The sequence below is a fragment of the Fusarium mangiferae genome (assembly GCF_900044065.1).
Source record: "Fusarium mangiferae strain MRC7560 genome assembly, contig: FMAN_scaffold010, whole genome shotgun sequence".
NCBI lineage: Eukaryota > Fungi > Ascomycota > Sordariomycetes > Hypocreales > Nectriaceae > Fusarium > Fusarium mangiferae.
The window spans coordinates 1,433,825-1,457,391 of NW_024573930.1; the positions used below are offsets into that span (position 1 = coordinate 1,433,825).

A 23,567-nucleotide genomic window follows, 5' to 3' on the forward strand; every position below is an offset into this window, starting at 1 on the left:
CTTTACTGCGAGTTGCTTAGTTATCATGCTCTACTGTCTTGATAAGCCCATGTCCATCATGACGACTGGCTTGGTAAAGAAAAATCCCCTTCCTTATCGAGTCAAGGTTATAGTCTCGGCAATTCAGCATATGTTTTCGTTTGCATACGGGAAAAGAAGATCGCTGGGGTCTCAGAATAGTCAACAGCAAATCGGAGAAAAGTCTGCATAAACTTTGTCATACCGCAATGAATTTATCTATCTTTATAGGCTGATTCCTTTCATCGTTCATGTGCTCATTTGCACTCCAGTCGTTTCAAACATCCCATATACATACTTCAAAAGACTGCTCAAAAGCTTCACAGTCACAATGCTTATGCTATCTTGACCTTGATGTAGGGCACTTCAACATCCTCCTCAGCAAGATCCTCAGCAACCATCTCAAAAATGACTTCCTTTTGGTGTGAAGGAATAGGTTTCTTTGAGATCGTCTCAACCAGCTGGCTCAGCTTGAGGTCATAACGCTCCTTCAATTTCGAAGGAGGGAAGAATGAAGCGTAGAGGAGGCTAACCCCTGAGCTCAGCATGCTGATGGTCAGACCCTTGGCCTTGAAGGTATCCAAAAGCTCCTTCAAAGTGATGTCCTCAATCTCAAACCGATCCCAAATCTTATCCAACGTAACCTTGCCCTCAGGGCCTTGGTATTCCACCTTGGGGCTAGCAATAGGCTCACTGAAGCCAAAGAAAGGCAGAGCCAGGTTGATGAAACCGTTCTTGTACTGCTCTAGATCATCCTTGCCATCGATGATCTTGTACAGCTCAAGCACCACAAGACCGGTAACCAATGCCGTAGTCGTAGCGATGGCGGGAATGATCTTGCCAGCGATGAACTTGGTCTTGTGTCGATCAGCAGGCTCAATCTTGTAGTTCTCTGCTCGGAGGTTGCTGCAAGCAGTGATGAAGTCGATGTGATGATTCGAGTCATCGTCCTTCTCGAAGTCAACAGGGACCAACTGGAATCCAGACAAAGAGCTGGGCGATGGGAGACTGGTGGTCAGTTTCTCGATCTCGTCATTGTCATCGAAGTTGCTTGACTCGGGCTCCTGATCATGAATTAGTACTGGTTGTTAAATCGGATGTAAAAATACTTACCACAGGCTCCTTATCGTCGGCCTGTATCTTTACGTTGGAACTGGGTGTGAAGTCTGGAACGATGACATTGTCTAATTCTCGCAGATAGATGGACCTGTCGGTTCCAGGAGACTTGATGTTGTAGTTGAAAGCATGGAGGTTGGCTGCCGCAACAATGAATCCGAAGTGAGAAGGGTTGTTGGGGTCGAACTTGAGCGCATCGGGAGCTCGCTTGGGTCCGGACCAGAAGGGAGTACCAGACGAGGTCTCAGAATCCTTGGGGAAGTTATACAAGAGCTGCTGGATCTTGTTGGAAAACTCAGTCTCAAACAACTGACGGGCCCAGGCAATGCAGTCCTCAAACGTTCGTGGCCTCTCAGTCGTGAGATAGTTCCTAATCGTCTCAAGAGTCTCCTTCTGGTTACCGCCCTGCTTCAAAGAATTCTCAATGAACTGAGGCTGGGTCAAGTACAGGTTGACAGTTTGAGGAGCTTTGACAAAAAGCTTCTCAAACATGTACTCCTTGGCCCAGGCAATAGTGTGATCGATCTTGTTGGGGAAACTTCGGATTGTGCACATAGGGAACTCCTTCTCGGGAGGGTCCTGGGAGGATGAATAAGACTCGGTGAGATGGGGCAGAACGACCTGCGTGTTGCCCTTGGTTCCAAGAGTACCACTCTCGAGAAGAGGCTTCTGGAAGAAGACGCATCGGCGGTCAACGTAGGTTCGAGCTTCAACGTTGTCGAGAGCATTGGTGACACCATCAAGGTTTCGCCAGAAATCCTCGTTGAAAACATTCTCGGTCTCGGGGCTAACGCGTTCCTTGAGTGTTACCATGTGGCCTTCGAGGTCAGGGTTCATTCGCTGAACAGCAAGAGCAGCACGGTCACTCTTCATCTGACCAACATCATCGGCGCGGAACAAAAATTGACGGTTCAGGTTACTCCTCTCGATCGAGTCCATGTCGGTCACCCAGATCTTGCCCTCGGGTCCTGTTCCGAGACCAATCATGGCCCAGTTCTTGAGCATCTCACAACCAATGGCACCAGCGCCAACGAGGAACTGCTTCAGGTTGGCAATCTTGTCTTGAAACTCGGTACCGAATACAGCGATCTGTCCATCATATCGGCTACCGATAGGCTTGCAGAGCTCCGCAGATCGCTTGGTAGATGTTGGCAGGGACTCAAGAGAGTCGAAGTACATCCACTGGTTGATGGGCTGGAACTTGCCAGAAACAGCCTTGAGGACCTCCTGTGCCACAATACCACCAAAGTAGGCAGCCATGGGGTTAAGATCACCCTGGGCTTGGTAGCTCAGCTCCTTCAGAAGCTTCTCATTCAGCTCAATGTCCAGACCCTCCTGCTCGGCAAACTTCTTGGCGGCACCGAGAACAACAATAGCGTCATCATCGTCCATGGGGTTAGGAAGTCGCTTGTGAGTAAGTTGGAAAGCATGGAGTGCCTGGAAACCGAGGTGCAGCTGCTGAGGTCGGTCGAATTTGGCAAAATCTGAGATAAGAAACTCGGGTTCCTTGAGCGCAGTGGTGAAGTCCTTGAAGTTAATGATCTTGGGCATCTTGACCTGTTGGTACATGCCACCTCGCTTGTATTGACCGAGTCCAGAAACATCACCGATTGAAAAGGTATAAGGGCCCTTCACCGTGATCTTTCGGGGCTCGGCTCCGTTCAGTGCCTCCATTCCTTCCACCTCGGAGAATGTCACGTAATCGCCATCTTCCAGTCCATGTCGAGTTTCGTCAAGCGCAGACACCAAGCCCTCCTCGTCAATGCCGGCCACGATGCCGTTAAGGGGAGTCTCGCCGGTAGGATCGATGCAAGTGAACTTCTCGCCAAAGTCACAGAAAACGGAGCCGAAAAGACCGTATGTGTCGGCAATAACGACGTATATGCCCTTGCTGTGGCAGTAGTCGCCGATAGCCTTTTGTTGGTGGATAGGCGCATTGGTCAGAACAACAACTTGGTACTTGTCGAACTGCGAAAGTTCACCATCAAGGCCAGGAGACTGGTGGAGCTTAACGGGGGTATAGGCGTTGAGCTCGGCGACACGAGGCACAGTGACCTCATCTCTGGGCTTTCCGACATCGCTGGGTGTGAGGAAGAACTGGGACGAGAGGTCCGCAATCTGGACTGGAGCAGGGTCGTAGAGGGTAAGGCTTTTGACACCAGCTAGAGCGATGTTCTTGGCAATTTCCACGCCGAGGCCCTTTAGACCGACGATGAGCACATTAGAAGCACCCATGCGCTTCATGGCCTCGTGGCCCAGCACATAAAGTTGTCGGCTGTAGAGGGACTCGTCGATTTCGTTGTGTCCGACCACAGACTCATCGACCTGCATTCGGGTCGCAAGGTCGACCTCTGGTTGCTTTTGTTCCTATTGAGACGGACTGTTAGAATCTCCGGGTCCTGTTTGCATGTTCACAGTGAAAGTCTCTCAAGCGACACCTGCTTTTCACATGTTCTGATGCTTCAAGCAAGAGTTTGGCAGGCGGCAAGCCGAGATAGGGAGTACAGAGGATCCAGACTTACGGCCATTATTCTTTTATGGGTAGGTGACTCCCCGTTGGAGAGCTTTCGCTTCCCCAGCTTGTCTGTTTCTGAAGAGGTGGTAATGTTGGAAACGCTGCGTCAGTCGTTGCGAGGGCGATCCAACACCAGGCAGAGCTCAACCCCGCCAAAGAGCAGAAGGAGACGGTGAGAGATGGAGAAAGTAGAATGGGTTGTCCGCGAGCGATGTGAATCTTTGCCGCAGACCGTAGACTCGTAAAATTGTGTTGTGAGTATGGTCAAATGTGGTTTGTAAGAAGAGAGATTCTGACTTTGAAAGTTGAGTGGAACAAGAGCGCGACATGGGAGTGTCCTACGGTGATGAGGTAATGGCTCAAGTCCCCAGGCAGAGCTGTCTTGCCCCACTGACCATACTGTCAGCGGGCGCCTCAGCTTTAATAAGCCACCTGGCCTGAGGTATCAATCAGTGCAAGGCATCACTACTGGGTACCTAGGTACCTAGGTATGCATTTCTTATCATCAATTCATGTATACTGCATTTGTTGTAGTGAACAAATTTGAGCTGTTTCAATGAATCATTCACCCAACAGCAGCCTATATTGACGTTTTCGCTACCTCAAGTACACAAGCTCAGCGTGGCACAGCAGCCCCGCAGCAAGTCAACTGCATGGTCGTTCAAGGTTGCTAGGGTGAAAGCTACTCGTGAGGCAACGCCCCTCTCATGGGTCTAGCAGTTGATTGCTACTGATACTAAGCTTCTGTTGGATTCCATTGACTTGACACGGTTAGTTTCGGGTGTATAGAACCCTTACGGATACATCAGCATGACTTTTTCGGGTACTGCAGCGATCTCGACCTTCTTCTTCTTCTTCTTCTTCTTCTTCAGGCATCCTCGGAATCATGCAGGTCCATCATGAGATTTAACGGCGGGGTCGAGGTACGCGGGGCATTTCTACTCATGATGCCATACTAAGAGCTTCATTTACGCCACAAAGAATCATACTTGATTAGCAGCTTGGGATGTGGCACTGAGATGCTTGATTATATCACTCAATTCATTGGTGCATCCTTTGGTTCACCGAAAACTCATGCCAGCAGTAGTCATATCACAGAGGTTCATGTGGGATCTCAATTATTCTTTATTTGACCGTCCCTAGGAAATATGTAGAAGTCGCCATGTTTGGTTCCTCACTCCATACTGCACCCCGATGCCACATGTCTGTAGGGGTATAATGAGCACCAGGTCGATCGTTGTATTCTTTGAGCATTTGCAGCTCATTATAAGCCTGTCAAAGCTTCATAACTCCAAAATCGATCGAAGGATAACGGTAGATAATTGGGGGGCTTAGTTGATCTTCTGGAGCTCAACCTCGCTGAAGGAGTAGTCAGTAGGTTGTTCATTTATCTGGTAGCCTGCAATCAACTTACAAGAGGAGAGTGGCGTTGGGAGGGATGGCGCCGGGGAAGCCACTGTTATCTGTGTTAGCTGTTTCCTCATAGTATAGCTTGGTCACCATAGGCATCGTAGCCATTGGCCCGAATTTGAGATCTTACCGGGCGCCATAGCCGTAGTCACTGCCAGTGATTGTTAGCATTTCGAATATCAGCTAATCTGAGGATGTTGAGATCACTTACGGGGTGATGTCGAGAAGGGCCTTCTCGCCGAGCTGCATTTGGGTAACACCCTCATCCCAGCCTGTTTTGAGTCAGCTTCGTTGACTTCTGCGTTATGGAGCCGAAATTGAATAGGGAGTCGTACCCTTGATGACCTGGCCAACACCAATGGTGACGACGAAGGCACCGCGGCCTACGGAGCTATCGAACCTATGAAGAGAGTCGTCAACTATGTTCAAGAGCGGCGGGCGTACGAATGAACATACTGGTCACCCTTGTTGTCAGGCTTGGACTCGTCCTTGACCCAGCCGGTGTATTGGATGGTGACCTTTTCGCCAACCTTGGGAGAGGGGCCGCTGCCCTCGGAGATGATGGTCTTCTGAACACCCATTATGGCTTGTGTGAAAGAAAAGTTGCGTGGTTGGGTAAAAAAGGGATTGATTCGAGTGGATGTGCGAGTAACGCGGACGATGGATGCAGGAGAGAAAGGGCGCATCTTGAAAAAGAGGAGGCGAGCGTGGAGCTTTATACCTACAGTACCTAAACCTAACAGCTGAGCAAGCAAGCGTTGGGACGAGGCAACTGAAATGCGGTGCTGATGCGGTGCCAGGCCCAGGAACAGGAACAATGGGATTGGATTTCTTCTGTTGAGCTCCCCGTATGATCAATGGCTTCAGAAGCTCGATAAGCTCTTTCCATTGGATCTCAGGGGAGCAAATGGCGGGGCAGTCAGATCGACGGCGGGGCAATGGCAACTGGAATCACGAGTGGTACCAATCAGCTTGCCTGAAGGCCCCACTAGGGATGACGATTGGGAGAAGCTCACGGAATCGAAGGAGGTCACGAATAGCTTAAAGATACTTCCATTCATCAGCCTTTTTGTCGCCTTGAACGAGTACTTTTGGCTCAATAGGAACACTTGTTGGTCCGGGAGTTAATGTCACTCATCAATCGGATAAAATACCGCATTAAAGCAGATGTCGTGATTGTTCTTGGCCGATGTAAGAAGGGACTCGGACCCTGAACAATGGCGCCTATCGATGAGAGATGTACCTTGCTTCGGAGGTACATCCGCTATGGCGATATGTGCTGCAAAGAAAGAGTATCTTTTGAAGCCGGCACTTGGAATTCTCACCAACGTCATCCGCGTTAAGCAGTCTAGGCAGTTCGTAGGGATAAAAGATTTAAATAGTAACGTCAAGAAAGGGACGTTGATTAGAAGAGCTTCGATCCAGCGTGGCTTAATGACCTCGCTTAAACTTACTTCAGCCACCAGCTTCCCCAGATCGTCCCTCAGCGTAGATATTGATGTACTAGGTACCTGAGTAGGTAAGGTAGCGCAGCGACCAGCTGCGAGAATCACAGTGCTCTAGGGTAAGGCATATATGATGGGAATGAACTTGTGTGAGCAGAATCATACGCACCTTTTACATCCTTCACTTCTATGATTTCTATATGACTATGTAGCTACTGTCTTAGACTCTCCTAATGATTATATATGATATGAGAGATTGAAACCAGGATATTTGTGTCGTTATCGAGTTTGACCTAGGGTAATGACTACGGAGGAAACACTCCATATTGCATTGCGAGACATCGTCCTTCATTATCACTACCTTTACATATCAGTTACAGATAGTAAATTCAGAAATTCATATAAGAAAATACTCGGTATTCTCATCAAACATCCCAGTGTTTCTTGATCGTGCCATTTACGCCCCCAAACGCCATAAAATTATCCGAATACTGGTGTTCCATACGGAAACTGATGGATTTATGGGCTCTCGGCGTTGTCGTGGAAGACTACGGCCGTACAGCATATTAAATAATCACAAAGGGCTGAGAATAAAGCTGGCCCGTGAGAAGTATGATCGTCCCGGCTCGAATCAAGGTTCAACAGTGTGTTTGATCTTCAGTGCACGGTTACATGTTCGGGTGTGATTCTTCGTAGCTAAGGAGTAGCACATACTTTAACTTGAGTATAAGAGCATGAAGCATCACGGCGCAAAAGAGCGTTGCATTGAAAATCTCCAAAATCAAGAAAACTTGAATTTCCTTTCCTTTATGCACAGCAATACTCGACTTGGGGTAACATCGTCAAAGCTACAGAGTCCAATGATAATGTCGAAATATCTATAAAATGGTACGAGGCTCCGCGACTGACGACGTGAGACATCAGCTTCAACAGAACAATTACCACTCGACACTCCTTTTTCAAACATGACAAACTTCTTCAAAGCAGCGCTGTGCGCTTCCATAGTCTTCCTGGCTGGAGCATCAGCCAAAGTAAATCGCACCAATGCTGTCCTCACTGTTCTGGAACAGCACAAGGACTTGACTGCATTCTATGAACTCTTCAAGTCAACCGGAGATGGCGTTGGAATTCCCGAACCTGCATTCGAGGAGCGTTTCAATGACAACAACGTTGGTCTTGAATTTACTATACTCGCTCCTACCAACGAGGCGATTGCTAGGGTCCATGGCCTCACGGAGAAGCTGACCACAGCAACTGGTTATCCTCTCCTGGCCGCTCTTCTCCGTACACATATCTTGCCAGGCAAACTGGCTCCACATGATCTATACAATAAGAACATCATCTCGATCGAAGGGTTTTCAATTCATACCGACTCAAAGGGGGATATCACCACCAATCCGGGCCTGACGAAGACCGAAGTGCGTGCTGGCACACAAGCCAGACTCCTGAAAGACAGGAGAGGCAAACCAATTATTCTTCCCGCTTCTAACGGCGTCGTTTACAAAATCGACAACATTCTTGATCCATTGCTCACCTATTTCGGTGAAGACTCCGCCAGAAATCGGCACTCTCTACCAGCCATCAAGCACTCCCCTTCCAAGTCAATGAAGAATATATTGGCCGCCGACCCCGAGACGTCTCGCGCCAGAGAACTTCTCTACACTATTGCCCCATGGTTCCTCAGAGATCGTCTTGACATGTCATTCTCCGGACGTCGTACAAAGGAGAATTCCAAGGTTATCTACCTTGTCCCTTCGAACGAGGCGCTCAAGTCGTTCGGCAAAGCTGCTGAGGCGCCTGGTAACGCCGATGCGACACGGTTCTTCCTTATGGCAGGTTTCGGGAGAATGGATGGAAAACATATCAAGGGGCGCGCGGGATTTAAGCTTGAGGTTGAAGGGGGGAGGGTTATGAATGCGGAGGTTGAGAAGAGGGAGTGTGGCTCGAATGGTTGTGTATGGAGGATTGGGAGGGTGATTGATTCAGTTTATGATCTCTTTTAATGTTTCACTTATTAATCAGTGCTGGGATCGCTTTCTATCTATCTGTGTCTGTACTTGTGTGAAATATGCATTGCTTAAGGACAGTCACTGCTGTGGTGAATATCAGGAGTGTATAGCAACGACTCGACGTTTCATCCACGAAGAAACAATATGTCACAAAGAATGCCACAAACTGTGTCAAACGATATGAGGATAAAACCGATTTCAGTTTAAAGTGCTTGCTTACTATTTGACAATAACCAGCGTTTGGACCAGACCGCGACACAGATGGCATGATTTACATAAGTATGTAGTGTACCTTGTTAGGTTATATCTTACCAATGCATGTTTTGGCAAGAAAGATGACCACTTAGTCCATCCAAGCCAGCTTCACCGACAGCCGAGACTTGATTTGGATGCTGATATAAGGCACGTGGGGTCTGTGCCGTAGCTGAATAGACAACTAGCGTAGCTATGTGCGGCTGAATGTATCATTATTGAGTGATATCGTTCACGGAGTTGCCGAATCATAAGAAGGTCAATCCATTGGTCTCCTCGTAGATATGTGTCCTATATATGTATGCCCCGTAGCTACAAGATTAGCAGGTGTCAGTTTTGGATTGGTAATAACAGTAACAACATGCATAAAGCACCAGAAAGCTTAAGAGCAGGCCAATACAGGCAGCGGAATGACTTCTCATTCGCTATTTCGTAAAACAAGAGTTTCTGAGTTATCGCTAACGCGTTCGGACATTTAAACAACCTTAGTTAGATTGGGCTGACTGGTTCGTATAAAGGTTAATTAGACATGGGTTTGGCAGATTTTGAAAGATGGACTTTATACAGCCTTAGAATTGACAGTGGAATGATTAGATGGAGGCTATGTTGTTGTCTAGAACAAGGGCCTGGCCAACATTGGATCCGAGATCCGAGCTTGAGCCTTCAATGAACTAATTTTATTAGTAGAACATGTCAGTGTCTTGACTCAAGCTGAGGATGAGAAGCAAACAGACGGCTTGCGTGTAAGTGAAGATTGTTACCAGAAGTGGTAGTAGTTAGATAATGATTGGAGAGAATATATGAAACTCTAGAATGCCGATCATGAACAAGTAAAATCGAAATTTACGATGCAGATCTCATGATTGAGCTAAAAATCGGGTTTGACAGGCGAGCCGCGTTCCGAAGCCATCGCGTAAAGAATTGCTAGGCTGCGCCGAGAAAAGTGATCAGGGTCTCCCCAAAAGCCCCATCCAAGTGGGTGAATCTCAAGGGGTTTCCACGCTGGGCGGCACTCATAGCCGCTACAGCCCAGCCCTTGGCACATCAAATGCCGCTATAGCCGTGAGGTCCTGCATGCATTTCCCTGTACACAACTCGAGGTGACGTCAGAAAATAGCAAATTCAATGGCACTTTTAATGACTTGGCATGAGAGCTTGCGACGCTTCATGGCGCCAAGAGGTGTTGAGTTATACAGCTGTCGTGGGTAGACCAAGCCTAGCCTTGGCTGTGAAGTTCTCATGCCACTGTAACGAGATTAGGAGAAAGGTACCTTTACCTACTAACCATTATCATGACCTGGTTGGCATGGCGCTCCAAATATAAGCCACCGTCTGCCGCCATTGTAATAGTTGCAGTTCTAGTTCAGTTCCAGAGCCACGGTTGCGACGGCGCTTATCACACCATCTATCGAGGATAGGACCCTTACGAACCAGCCTCTTTTAACCGTTATTGAACTCAACCCTCCTCCTTCATCGTCATAACAAAACTATCCTTCGGGTACCCGGATGATAGAACATCTTATCGTTCAAGTGACGCAGAGTTTTTGGTTACTGTATCGAGCAGTATATCATCCGGCGCAAACTCGTTAGATTGCAATCTTGATCTTTCTTTCGCCTTCTTCAGCAGAAACAAGGGTCTAGTTAGAAAATGAGCGCTCCAATCAGCAGCACCAACGGCGATGGCCAAACCAACGGTCACAGCTACGACGAGACTGCGACACGGAATGGCAATGGAGTATCACAAGAACAGACAAACGGTGCAAACCCACAACAAAACGGACATGAGCATCATCATGACCACGCTATAAAGCGCCCTACAAAGATTGGAACCGGCCTCAAAGACCGTGTGCATCAGATCACAAAAGGACCTCCCGGTGGCTTCGACCCGACCCCTCTTCCAGATGCGCCGCAAGGCTATACCATTCGATTCATCTTCCACGGTGCCTCGAATCTTGCTCCTGGCGACTTTGTTACAGCCTCTTCGGATCCCTTCCTTCATGCGACTCTAAAAGGTACCCAGCCGAAGCGGCATAAGGAGGATCCCGATCTCACCCACCGTACGAAAACCATAAGGAAGACGACCGAGCCGGAGTGGGAAGATGAATGGATTGTCGCCAACGTCCCACCAACGGGCTTCACTCTCAAGTGCCGAATGTACGATGAAGATTTCCCCGATCATGATGATAGATTGGGCAATGTCACAGTTAAAGTGCCCAGTATAGGCCCGGACTGGAAAGGCATTCCCGCTCCTGGCCGCGTTTACGAGGCTAAGAAGCGCATGATGAGCAAACGAGCATACCTCGCCAAAGCTATTACCAGTGTTGTCACCCACAACATTCACATGACACCTCTATTGCGTTTGAGCATGGAGCTTCTGGGGCCGTCGGATCCGCCTTATGCGCAAATGTACACTGTTGGGCCAACAACATGGGTCAAACATTTCAGTCCTCTGATCGGTCGAATCGCCGGTGTCAAAGTCAACGCCAATGCCGAGGACGATGCCCGAGTGGATGAAGATCAGCAAGTTGACCAAGACGGGAACAAGAAGAGCAAGACACAAAAATACGAGTATGTTTCTTCTAAAAGATTAACATGGTCTATGCTAACATGTTACCAGTTTCCAAGCAAACGAGATGCAGCTTCAGGGGCCAGTGCCTCCTAAGCTGTATCATCGCTTTGTCGAGTTTAGACCTATTATCGCATCGATTTACTCTTCAGCGGGCTTGCGCGGCACAATTCTGAACAAAGCACTGCACAGTCAGCATCGTCGTATCTATAACTTCAACGCATCGACAGAATATGGTGATTTTGATGCGTGCTCACCGGAGGCCTCGGAGCAATTCCTGAAGCTTGTTCACTTCGACGAAGGAGGTCGCACCTTTACCTATGTTCTGACCTTGGACGGCATGTTCAGATTTACAGAGACTGGCAAAGAATTCGGTATCGACATGTTGAGCAAGCACACTATGCATTCGGATGTTGAAACTTATATCGCCTGCTCAGGTGAATTCTTCATTCGACGGCTTAAGAAGCCTCTTGCTTCAGATGATGTACACCCTCATACCAAGACACATCCGCAGGAAGACATCCCTGGAGGACCACCAAAGGAGCATCCTCCACATGATCCTGCATATTATCAGCTGATCATCGACAACGATTCCGGAACATACCGACCGGACAAATCAACTCTGCCCTATCTGAAGGAGTTTCTCGAGAGGAACTTCCCAGGACTGGGTATAATTACGATGCACTGGGAGGACCAGGAGCTGCAGGATATGAAGGAGAACCAGCGCAACGTCAAGAAGAACGAGGGCAGAATGATCAACATGGTCATGAACAGAAGCCAAAGCAGTATCAGCTCAGCCGAGAGTGAGTTGGATGACCGAGAGGAATCTTGGCAGCAGGGACACAAGAGTAAGCGAGAGGCCGCCTATGAAGCTTTGGAAGACCCCCACAAGGTTAAAGATGCGGTCAAGTCGATTGTTCCTGGGTTGAAGTCTGAGAGAGGAGAGAGCTCTAAATGATCGGGTTATGACTAACGGCCGAAACAATGGGTACCTTGATTAGATGGACTTGTCAGTATTGGCGAAAGGTTCCTGTATGGATCTCATATACCACTTTTGCTTTGTTCCTATTGCATTCCTTGATACCTTTGTTCTTATTTCTACGTAGTAATATATAGTCTTACTCTAATCCAGGAGCCTGCTCGCCACCATACATGTATGCCAACCCCCATTAATCACAAGTTTGGTTTCAGTGCTACCCATTGGCTTGAGCAAGTCGCCAGCACTTCGCCTTTCTCATCCTTCATTTCGCCTCTGACCTTTGTCTTTCGCCCATTAATCTCTTCTGCAACAGCTGTGATGCAGACAACGCTGTCTGTTGGCACAGGCTTGAGATACTTGACATCTATACCACCCGTCACATTATGTGTCTTGAACGCCCTAGCCTCTTTACCCAAAGTCCCGTTCAAATCAAAGATGGTACCCATGGACTCATCTAACAACGCCGCGACAATTCCGCCATGAACCATCCCGGGATACCCGCTTACACCTTCGCCCACCGATACAAGCACCGCGATCTCAGTGATGTTGTGTGTAGGATCCTTGGCGACCTCAAAACTTGGCGCACGAAAGTGACTGATAAGATGCCTTAAGCCACGGGAATTATTGAGCGTGTTCCCAAAAAGTTGGTCATGCGCTTGTGACTTTGGAACGCGACATGAAGGAAGAAAAGGGATTGCATCAGGCGCGCAGATCAAAGAGGCCGTCCAAGGATGGGAAGCAAAGAAGGATAATTCCGTGGCGAACAGATCAGGTGGTGCGTTCTCTGGCACCATGTCAAGTGCAGGGCAGAGGATCGAGTTGTGGAAGGGTGGGAACTCCATTTTGGCTGACGAGAAGGCTTTGATGTTGATGTGTGAGAGGGTCGTGTTTATTACGGGAGGTCTAGTGATGCGATTTAAGACCCGGGAGTGCGGGGCCGATCGGGAGATGTAGAAGCTCGGTAGTTGAGTGGAGATGGGTCTTAGAAGCTTCGAAACTTGCATCATGTGAGGGTTAGTTAATCAATTGTTGGGATGAGAATGAGAAGAGAGGAAATGCGAGGCCTTTGCCTCTGGTTTATGGAGGTCGATCGAAATGAAATCAAGGATGTGGCAGTCATTGTGAAGCCGAGGTACGTATGCAGGCTTGTCCCATTATGGTGATGAAGGCCAAAAAAGGTCACTCCAATTGGATGCTACGTTATTAATCTGGTTGGTTGTTTTCATAGAAGTTTTATATCTGCCATCGCCGTGTTGAAATGATATACACAAGGATTTGTATTGGTCTGTCTTTTTGACCAAAGAAGCTCTGCGGTCAAACTTTCATTCAATGGCCTTTATGGTGGTCGTTTAAGTCAAGGCCTCGTTATCGCAGACTGGACGTTCCATTAATAAGAGACTGCGGTGTGGTCTCCTTGGCAACATGCAATAATAGAAATCTCAACATTTAGCTTTACAGCTGATTATTATCGAGCTCTAGTGGATCTGGAGCTGTTTAAGGCTATGATTAAGGTTATATGCGTAAGGTTTGTCTAAGTGATCAAGTGTCATATAAGCTTACACAAATAACATAATGAAAAGGGCGGCATAATTAATCTGAGCATAACAAATAACAATAGCATTGAAACAAAAAGAAAGAAAGCATTGGCTTTACTTCGTTTTTTAACAGTTGTTCACTATCAGAGAAATACTATCCCATCTCTTATCCCATTCGCTCATCAAATGATTCAATGTGGAAGGAACTAAGCCACCACCTTCAACCTGCCACTGATGGCAACTGCCAACTCTATCGCAGTCGCCGAGCGCCCCTTCCGTGTGTAAGTCAACCGTGTTGAGCTCGCATCATCTCCTTCCCATTTTCCTTCCACCCCTCTTCTCTTTCCTCCTTTGTGCTTGTTCACATTCTCTTGCGGAGCGAGCGCTTGGCCTCCTCGTTTCTTCGCATCATCAACTCCAAGGCTTTGGCCTCACCAAACGTCAACATGGAGGGCCATCCGGAGCATCACCGAGGACCGACCTTCTCACCTGAGCATATCGAGATTCTTATCACTATCGAACGAGTCGGAGCAGGATGTTCTATGATCGCTATCATTCTGGTGCTGCTGACCTTTGGCCTTTTCAAGAAACTTCGAACAACTCCCAATTTGTTTCTCATCTTTGCCTCGATCGCAAATGCCGGCGCGAGTGTTGCATCTATGATCGGCTACGATGGTCTCGAAAGGGGCGAGGGATCACATCTTTGCCAGGCACAGGCATTCATCTTCGAATGGTATGATATTTGGCCCAGGTTGTGGTTCAACACTAACCTCGTTCTCCAGGTTCATGCAGTCTGACCCTTGGTGGTCACTTGCCATGGCTATCAATGTGTTTCTCGTGTTCTTTTGCAATGCCGATCCTCGAATGTTTCGCAAATATGCCTGGCTATACTGCCTGATCTGTTTCGGCGGCCCTTTTATCCCAGCAGTTGTTTTGATATCAATCCGCAACTCCCCTGAAGGTCTCATATTTGGAGACGCTACAGTAAGTGGTTCGTAGCAGTTCTTCTTTCACTCATATACTGACAATGTGTAGCTCTGGTGTTGGATTGGGACTGACTGGAGTCTTGTTCGCCTCTACGCCTACTACATCCCAATCTGGATATTTTCATTCCTCTCCATCATGATCTACATCGCTGTTGGATACCATGTTTTCCACACTCGAAATCAGATCAGGCATATGGTGATGGATGTTATTGGCAACATCGAGAAGAATGATCATATTCCATATTCGAGTAGTGAGCACAGAGGCTCCTCAGAAGCGGTAGCCTCCCCACCCGATGCCAGTGAGGCAGGTGAAGCTGACTTTTGTCCTCAGAATCTCACGCCTCGCCAGGAATTTTATGGTACTGCAGTCACAGAAGTTCAGATCACACGTGAAGAGCCGAGGCAAGTAAGCCAACAAGAGACTACACTTCCAAGTCCTCCTCTTGCCGCAATGCCTCCGCGCATCCAATCTTGGGCCCTACCAAGTTCTTTTGAGCATATTGAACCTTCGAATTCTAGCAGAGCTCAACGATTTGAGACACTCTGCACATCCGACAGTTCTCGCCAGCCACCCTTCTCAGTAATGACTAAACTTCGTGCCGTCAAGTCTAATGCTTCTATGAAGCTCAGACAATTTGATCCAGTCAAGATGGCATACTTGCGCACCAGCTTCATTTTCGGTCTTGCTGTGTTGATCACTTGGATTCCGAGCTCCGCCAACCGGCTGTACAGCCTGACGCACCATGACAGGATCAGCTTTCCCCTCAGTGTCGCCAGTGGCTGTGTGCTTCCCTTGCAAGGCGTTTGGAACGCCGTGATCTATTTCACCACCAGCTGGAAGACCTTCAATGAGGAAATACGTGCTTTAAGGTTCAAATGGTTCGGAGGGCCCGAAGAATGTGCAAATGGCGTCCGTCTCAACAGCCGGCTTGGTTCAAGCAAGGGCAGCTATCGAAACACCTTTGAGCGAACTCGACAACTACGCGCCTACTCGGTTGAGGATACAGAGAAGCCGGTTTCGACATGATTTATTTTATATGTAAGAAAAGCTATATGGACGGAGTCAAAATGGTGATGTTTCACACATTTGTCTGAGGCAAGCACAAATGTTACATAACTTGTCATGTCTTTACAATTCGCCGTCGCAGGCATGGATCACCGGGGTGTTAAAATGGGGTACAAGCGTGGATCGCATCAGCTGCGATGTATCATTAAGAATTCGGAATGCCTTATGACTTGAAATATTATATGACCGTGATGTTTCTGCATGCCGACACCCTTTCAAGCATCATATATGGCCTCGCCCTCAGCAGCATCCACGTTCTCTCGCACAACTCTTTCGACAGCAGCTGGAATATCCTCGTCACCGTCGAGGAGATCATACCAGCCGTTCTTGACACCATCGGCAGCGAGAAGATGTGAGGCAACCTCAGCAACAGCCTCACGGCTAACACCGTTCTTAGCGATGCTCTTGGTTTTGCCAAACTCAACTTTGGTGGCTGGGTCATCAGTCAGAGTTCCAGGTCTCAGATCGATGCCAACAAGAGTAGGACTCTTCTTGGAGACCTTGTAGAGGGCCTCATCGGCTCCGATCTTGGCCTTGTAGTAGTTTGCCAATACACCGTTGTTGACCTTCTCATTATACTCATCCCATTCGCCAGCAGGCCACCATGAAGCACCAGATCGACGAGAAGCTAGGTATGAGATAAGAAGGAACTTGGTGATGGTAGGTACAGACGCTGCGGCATTGATGAAGTGAACGGCGGCATCTCGGTCCACCTTGAAAGTCTGAGAGGGGTCAGTAAATGAGCTGATTTGAAGAGGATGGGGCTGGTTCATACTCTTTCTGCGCCACCTTTACCTCCGGCACCTGTATCTCATCAGTATTGGTGCAAGAGTGATTCTCGTATGTTAACCTACCGGCACTCCAAGCAATATAGTCGGGCTTGACTTCATTCAAGATACTCAAGGCCTTATCCTGAGATGTGACGTCCTCAATGCTACGTACTAGGACATTGAGTTTACCGGGGAGACCGGCACCAAGTTTTTCGATGGCAGGGGTCTGTTCAGAAGTTCGGATGACACTGGTCACAGTCCACGAGCGCTTGAGGAGGAGAGGAGTGAGAAGCTGGGCGATTTTGCCGTGGCCGCCAAGAAGGAGAACGTGATGAGAAGCCATTGTGTATAAGGTAAGTGAGGATGGGTCAATGGGGTCAAAGGGAGTTTGAATTTGTCAATGAGAGTTACTGGAGGTTAAAGAAAGATTAGGTACTGGTCAGATAATCTGGTTAGAGTTGGAGCTTGAGTATTTATCTACTTTGAAGCTACAGGATGGAACTGACGAATTCTACGAGGTATGACGACATTCGCAACAAAGCGGGGCAATGAACCATTACTAATTCTGAAAGGATAACGGCATTTGATATTATGGACCTTGGGATTGACGAGATTCGACTGATTTTCCTCGCCATCAAGGTGATTTTTGTATCATACTGACACCAAGTTTCCTGATTATGATGGGGGTTGTGATGTCAGGGTTGATAGTGTTAGTGGTGGTTGTTAGACTCGGAGTTTAGCTGGAGTTGATGACCTGCATAACCAGCATAAACACCTAATATCTTTCTATTCGTCTTACAAAAATCATGAACTCATGTTGGTTCAACGAATAGTTCAAATATTCGTTATTGGACCCAAAGAAAAACCTCGCAAAACCTCGATTCTTAATTCTCATGTTGGACATAATATACTGTTATGCCGCTTACACCAGAAACCAACACCAAATTCTGAGATGAGACAACTTAAGCTACCTACTTAGCAACACAGGCAATCTCTATGTAAAGATCTGCGGTTTTATCGGTAGCCAGATCGCCCAAGCAAAACAAATTTTATTCTCATCCGATAATTCCTTGTCGATTCTTCAAATAAATATGAATTCGCAATCTGATGCATTTCACAAGCACAAGCGCTTAGGTAAGCCGCATACGACTTGGAAGATCTCGGGAGTTGCGGAGCTTGATCGACTAAACCGCTTACAGTGTGCTCAACCATTGGATGCTTTTTCTCACTGAATGCTGTATATCACCCTAAGATTGTGTTTGCCCGCTGACGGTCAGTCGTGAAGGGGTGGTGTTATTACATTCATGAGTCTTATATGAAGACCTGCTGTTCTCTCAATTTGCTTATCCTACATCAGTCCCCTCATCCTAGCTTTCTTGCTACAAATCGCTCAACCCTTACTCATCGTACAAGTGAGCCTTGGACAGGGATTGTATAGGAGTCATTGAGCTCTTATATGAGTATCTCCAGGTACTTATCCGGTGTGAGAAAAATGGCCAAGACGGTTTGTATTGTTGGTGAGTCACGCCTTATTATCTCTGACACCTTCGCTGAGTATCATAGGCGCTGGTCCTTCGGGACTTGTCGCAGCCAAAACGCTGTTACACAACACTGCCCCTGGCGAATTCAAAGTTACCATCTTCGATGCCCAGAAGGATATCGGAGGACTGTGGCCTACGTCAAAGACGGATAATGGCAGACAGGTCCACCCATTTATGTGGGCGAACCAGAGCAGGCATACAATGCAGTTTAGTGAACTTGCATGGGAAGACAGTGACCCTCAACTCCCACAGGGGTGGATGGTTGGAAAGTATCTTCACAGATATCTCGAGCGGTTCCTTAAGAGCAACAAGAATTTTGAACTCAAGCTTGGTACACGAGTTGAGAGTGCAGAGCGGCCAGAGGGATCATCCAATGGGTGGGTTGTCAGCACCAAGTCAGGTGCTGGAACTGAATCAAAGAAGTTTGACTATCTTCTTGTTGCCTCTGGCTTCTTTGGGAAGCCTATTATACCTGAGAGTCTTGAGAAGCAGACACCTATCCCTGTTGTCCACAGCAGCCATTACAGAGATGTGAAGAGCCTCCTGGGCGAAGGCAGACCTGGTGGTGGGAAGATCCTCGTAGTTGGTGGACAGATGTCTGGGGTCGAGATCGCTGGAACCATTGGCGCTCATCTTTCTTCCGAGGCCAACTCACCCGATCCATCGAGAATTACCGATATCGACAAGTACAGCATTCATCATGTCATCCAACGCCCGATATGGGTGTTCCCTCTTTATACCAGCCCCAAGCCTACAGAAGCCGCAGCGCCATTTCTCCCTCTCGACTTTTCTTCGTATAACCTCAACAACCGCCCTCGACCCCTGACCAACACACAAGGACACATCCCCGAAGCAACAGCAAAGGTGGTTCACAGTGTCTACAAAGGCGTTCTTGGCACTGATCAATCGGAATATTCCCCACTGCTCAAAATCGATAACACAAATGATGATAAGCAGCCCTATTTGGCTGTTAGCGAATGGTACACTGATTTTGTTCGATCTGGAATGATTTCTTTGTCGAAAGGCAAAGTCGAAAGCCTCGAAGGATCTACGGCTACACTGTCCGACGGCACAAAGATTGAGGACATTGCAGCAGTGGTGGTTGCGACAGGTTTTGATGCTTCACCTCGCATAAACTACCTTCCTGGAGAAGTCTTGAAGGCACTTCATTTCTCACCAAAACACATTGATCAGCCTGTCGCCCTGGCTTTCCATGGAACTCATCACCCCGAAGTTCCGGATCTAGGCTTCGTGGGATTCTATAGATCTCCTTACTGGGGTGTGATGCAGATGCAGGCTCGGTTTGTGGCTGCGCTATGGTCTGACAATGTATCCCCTGGTCGTGAATCTGAGAGCTTTAAGAATAAACTTCGCGATGACACCTCGATTCAACGAACACTCGAATTGCGAAATGATCCCCGAGTATCGCAGTTCCCAATGGGCGACTACCCTTACCTGGTGAATGAGATTGCAGAGGCACTTGAGTTGAAGATTCGCGAGCCTCTTGAGCCTCCGGTTCCCAGCTTACCGCATAACAATCTGCCGTTGGACATGCTCACACCAGCGAGGTATTCAAATGCTAGTGACGACCAGGATTCAAAGGATGCTGCGACGAAGTCACTCGAGCAGACACACAAAGATGCAACCGATGGCCTGACGACGTCGAGATTCGTGGCCCACGCTGTGTTTCGAAGTCTTCTCGGTACATGGAAACTCGAGCGAGATCTTGTCAGCAAACTGCCCTCACATCCGAGCGGACACTTTAGTGGGACTGCGCAGTTCCTCCTCCGCGAGAAGACGAACGATGGGTTGCGATGTGCGGGCAACCCTAGCGAGGACTCCCCTAGCGATGATGAGCTGGGCATGGAGTATCTCTATATCGAAGAGGGAGAGTTCAAGACCGAACAAGGGTTCGGCTTCAAGGCCACACGTCGTTACGTCTGGGGATATGATGAGCTCAAGGATGTGCTGAGCGTGTGGTTCGCTAAACCAGAGGATTTAAAGCGTGCAGACTATCTTTTCCACGAGATCGAGTTCACAGAACCGACGAGTAAGGGATGGAAGGCCAAGGCAGGACATTTGTGTATTGACGACTACTACGATGTCAAGTACAACTTTGCCTTCCAGGCCGTCAACCTGAAGGAGTGGGGCATCGAGTACACGGTCAAGGGGCCGAAGAAGGATTATACCATCAGTGGCACTTATAAGCGTTAGAGAAAAGACCCAAGAAGCAATAAGAAATCCAAGCTATTTAGTTCCCCAATGGCAAGGTATTGGTTGCTGTGAGATCTCCGCGGACAGACAAGACAGGGATACGGACCGGGCCGATGTCTTGATGGATTGCTCCACACGCCGTGACAAGATGCATGATACATACATACATAGCATTTAACCTTAGATGTGATCTACTCGGGTAATGTGAGATGCATGCGGGTATCGTGGAGGATCCGATCGGCTGGGTCTTGTTGGCCTGAATATGATCAGATCATCCGTAACTGCATGATGCATTCTGACTGTAGCACTCAACTACTAATTCACGAAGATACCTCACCTCCAAGACTATACAATGCCCAAAAGTGTCAATTTATTGTGAATTGTTGCGTCACAGCAATGTGAGATCTGATATTGTTGCATTTTCCGGGCAGAAATAAATAGAATAAATGAGTTCACTAGTCGTTTGAAGGAGAGTGGTAATCAGGCTAACAGGCATTGTGTTCTGGATCGTACTTGAACTCTTTCTTCTTAATAAGCGGCATACTTGGATATCAATAATGAGGACCCTTGATAGAGGTATCAAATATAGGATTAGGTGCCAACGCAGATCAGGCCATGGTTGAGATGCACCATAGCCTTGAACACGAATTGTCAACAGTCGATACCTTGTCGATGACTCACGCATTGCCCATGATATCAATGAAACCTCCAAATGAGGCCATAAATAAGATGCTGCAACGCTCACCGAAGTGCACAAGCGTTCAGCGGTCACCGTTGATATGTCACCGAAGCTGACCTTGCGTATATCCTTGTCCGTTTCAAGCCCAGCAGGGGCCTTTGTGACCCTATCAAGATCGATGTTAGAAATTACAACTTTCGATTGTTGAAATCAGACCATAAAGAAGGGATGATTGGGGCTCTGCGTGCCTTGCATGTCAGACAACAAATAGTCCCATCCATTCGGGGCCGGGGGTCATTGACCCGGATCCCCGGGACACGGACACCGAACGATTCCGGGGACATTTTGGAGGCAGAAGAGCCTCGGCTGATTTGGCGAGCGTGGGGTGCATATGAACAAATTATACTGAAGAATTTACGGAGTATTTTGCAGGACGGAGTAAGCTATTGAGATGGTTCATTTTGACGCCTATACTTGTTCGGCGTTGGTGTTGGCGTAGGAATGTGTCTCTTGAGAAACAACAACAATGACAGCTGAAAACGAGTGTTGGTGAAAAGCTTAATCATACGTTGAAGCCCAACTCAATTGTCAGCCTCAAAAGATAATAAGAACGATAATAACAATTGCCTCCTTTCCTGCAACAGTTGGTTGGATACACATGCTTGGCGTCCAAGCTATGGATATTGGTATGGTCTGATTTTCCAAGGCACATGCTGACGACACCGCTGTAATTGGAGATGGTTGATCGGTGTATGTATGTGCTGAAGCTGCATAGAGTTATTGGATGTGACCTCCTTTTTTTTCTATCCTCGTGTAGGGGCTGTGCTTAGTGGGTTCATATGGTGATTGAGTCTAAATTATAGAGAATAGAGGAATAATCGCTGGGTATTTGGTGCATTTTAGTGAGTGTATATATAAGGTACTTCAAGCTGAAGCTCCCCGTTTCTGGTTCTGGTGGAGAATGCCCAGAAACGTCCATATTTACCTTCCAAGCTTCAAAAACCCCGCGTAATTAGATCAAGGAAAGAGCTTAGCTGTCGAGCAGTCGCACAACACATCCATACTTGCCAGCCCATTTATTTCTTCCTCTTCAATCTCCTTTATAAGTCTTTCATCACTTACATCTCCATCTCCATCTCTTCACCCTCTTCCCCCTCTACCTCAACTTCCAATCCGGCCCATCCTTATCTTATCACTATGAAGCTCGCCGTATTCAGCACAAAACCCTACGATAAAAAGTACTTGTCGTCAGTCCTCGGCGCCAAGCACGCAGAGTCTGGCATCGAGCTCATCTTTCACGAATTCGCTCTTAACGAAGACACCGTCTCCCTCGTCGATGGAGCCGATGCCATTTGCGTCTTCGTCAACGATGTCGTCAACGACAATGTCATCTCCGCCCTGTCAGAATTTGGCGTAAAGGCTATTTTGCTGCGATGCGCAGGCTTCAATAATGTCGACCTCGATGCTGCCCAGCGTCTCCGCATCATGGTAGCCAATGTCCCCTCCTATTCTCCCGAGGCTGTTGCCGAGTTTGCTGTTGCTCTGATCCAGACCCTCAACCGAAAGACCCATCGCGCTTACAACCGCGTTCGCGAGGGTAACTTTGCTCTCGATGGCCTTCTCGGAAAGACCCTCTATGGCAAGACTGTCGGCATTGTCGGTGTTGGCAAAATTGGTCTTGCTACTGCACGCATCATGAAGGGTTTCGGCTGCAGACTCCTTGCATATGATCCCTTCCCTTCGCCAGCCTTTGAGGAGTATGGCGAGTACAAGTCTCTCGAAGACCTTCTCCCTCAGTGCGATATTGTCAGTCTTCATTGTCCTCTCATGGAGCAAACCCGGCACATCATCAACCGCAACACTATTTCTCTGATGAAAGAGGGTGCCATGCTGGTCAATACCTCACGAGGTGGCCTGCTCGATACCGAATCTGTCATCCATGCCCTCAAGACAAATCATATCGGCGGCCTTGCGCTCGACGTGTACGAGGCTGAAGGGGAACTCTTCTACAACGACCACTCGTCGACAATCATTCAAGATGATAAGCTCATGCGTCTCATGACGTTCCCCAATGTGGTTGTTTGTGGTCACCAAGCCTTCTTCACCGAGGAGGCTCTCACCGAGATTGCCGAGTGCACCCTTAGCAACCTCGAGGAGTGGATAGAGACCAAGACAAGCAAGAACTCTCTCACCAAGGACCTCAAGTTGCGACGCCGTGAATCACTACCCGTCCGAGCCATCTAAAGAAGTCCCATTCTCTGCTTTTCTGCTCTGTTCTTTGTTTTCGCGGCGTTTAGGGGGGGGGAGAGCCGATGATCCACTGGAGATAACGACCCTTTGCTCCTATCCTTGTTTGGGCAAAAGTTCACACCTCTAGTGGGATGCTATCGCGGCCGAGCCGGGAACTAGAAGGAGATGAAGAGCGATCCCTGCTGCCATGTTCTTCACCAAGTGGGCCCTCTCGAT

The 23,567-nt window shown here is 48.1% G+C and overlaps 9 protein-coding genes across 9 annotated transcripts; 5 read left to right on the forward strand and 4 right to left on the reverse strand.

The window, feature by feature from the left end:
- Positions 1-353: 353 nt before the first annotated feature.
- FMAN_02575 (putative ubiquitin-protein ligase (E1-like (ubiquitin-activating) enzym)) lies at positions 354-3,662 on the reverse strand (the record flags this gene model as incomplete). Its single annotated transcript, XM_041820153.1, has 3 exons — positions 354-1,082; positions 1,132-3,501; positions 3,657-3,662. The coding sequence occupies 3 exons, from the start codon at positions 3,660-3,662 to the stop codon at positions 354-356; spliced, it is 3,105 nt and encodes a 1,034-aa protein (XP_041686062.1).
- A 1,318-nt stretch (positions 3,663-4,980) lies between these two features.
- FMAN_02576 (putative peptidylprolyl isomerase (FK506-binding protein homolog)) lies at positions 4,981-5,640 on the reverse strand (the record flags this gene model as incomplete). The annotated part of the gene is made up of 6 exons (XM_041820154.1): positions 4,981-5,008; positions 5,064-5,105; positions 5,190-5,210; positions 5,271-5,331; positions 5,395-5,459; positions 5,516-5,640. 6 exons carry the CDS (start codon positions 5,638-5,640, stop codon positions 4,981-4,983), a joined length of 342 nt encoding a protein of 113 aa, XP_041686063.1.
- A 1,829-nt stretch (positions 5,641-7,469) lies between these two features.
- Positions 7,470-8,507, forward strand: FMAN_02577 (uncharacterized protein; the record flags this gene model as incomplete). The annotated part of the gene is made up of 1 exon (XM_041820155.1): positions 7,470-8,507. The coding sequence occupies one exon, from the start codon at positions 7,470-7,472 to the stop codon at positions 8,505-8,507; it is 1,038 nt and encodes a 345-aa protein (XP_041686064.1).
- A 1,906-nt stretch (positions 8,508-10,413) lies between these two features.
- On the forward strand, positions 10,414-12,289 carry FMAN_02578 (uncharacterized protein; the record flags this gene model as incomplete). The annotated part of the gene is made up of 2 exons (XM_041820158.1): positions 10,414-11,333; positions 11,383-12,289. 2 exons carry the CDS (start codon positions 10,414-10,416, stop codon positions 12,287-12,289), a joined length of 1,827 nt encoding a protein of 608 aa, XP_041686065.1.
- Positions 12,290-12,504: 215 nt separating this feature from the next.
- Positions 12,505-13,152, reverse strand: FMAN_02579 (uncharacterized protein; the record flags this gene model as incomplete). Its single annotated transcript, XM_041820159.1, has 1 exon — positions 12,505-13,152. The coding sequence occupies one exon, from the start codon at positions 13,150-13,152 to the stop codon at positions 12,505-12,507; it is 648 nt and encodes a 215-aa protein (XP_041686066.1).
- A 1,139-nt stretch (positions 13,153-14,291) lies between these two features.
- Positions 14,292-15,858, forward strand: FMAN_02580 (uncharacterized protein; the record flags this gene model as incomplete). The annotated part of the gene is made up of 3 exons (XM_041820160.1): positions 14,292-14,578; positions 14,628-14,829; positions 14,881-15,858. The coding sequence occupies 3 exons, from the start codon at positions 14,292-14,294 to the stop codon at positions 15,856-15,858; spliced, it is 1,467 nt and encodes a 488-aa protein (XP_041686067.1).
- A 254-nt stretch (positions 15,859-16,112) lies between these two features.
- Positions 16,113-17,010, reverse strand: FMAN_02581 (uncharacterized protein; the record flags this gene model as incomplete). The annotated part of the gene is made up of 3 exons (XM_041820161.1): positions 16,113-16,619; positions 16,673-16,701; positions 16,752-17,010. The coding sequence occupies 3 exons, from the start codon at positions 17,008-17,010 to the stop codon at positions 16,113-16,115; spliced, it is 795 nt and encodes a 264-aa protein (XP_041686068.1).
- Positions 17,011-18,159: 1,149 nt separating this feature from the next.
- FMAN_02582 (uncharacterized protein) lies at positions 18,160-20,422 on the forward strand (the record flags this gene model as incomplete). The annotated part of the gene is made up of 2 exons (XM_041820162.1): positions 18,160-18,184; positions 18,231-20,422. 2 exons carry the CDS (start codon positions 18,160-18,162, stop codon positions 20,420-20,422), a joined length of 2,217 nt encoding a protein of 738 aa, XP_041686069.1.
- A 1,876-nt stretch (positions 20,423-22,298) lies between these two features.
- FMAN_02583 (uncharacterized protein) lies at positions 22,299-23,345 on the forward strand (the record flags this gene model as incomplete). The annotated part of the gene is made up of 1 exon (XM_041820163.1): positions 22,299-23,345. One exon carries the CDS (start codon positions 22,299-22,301, stop codon positions 23,343-23,345), a length of 1,047 nt encoding a protein of 348 aa, XP_041686070.1.
- Positions 23,346-23,567: the final 222 nt, after the last annotated feature.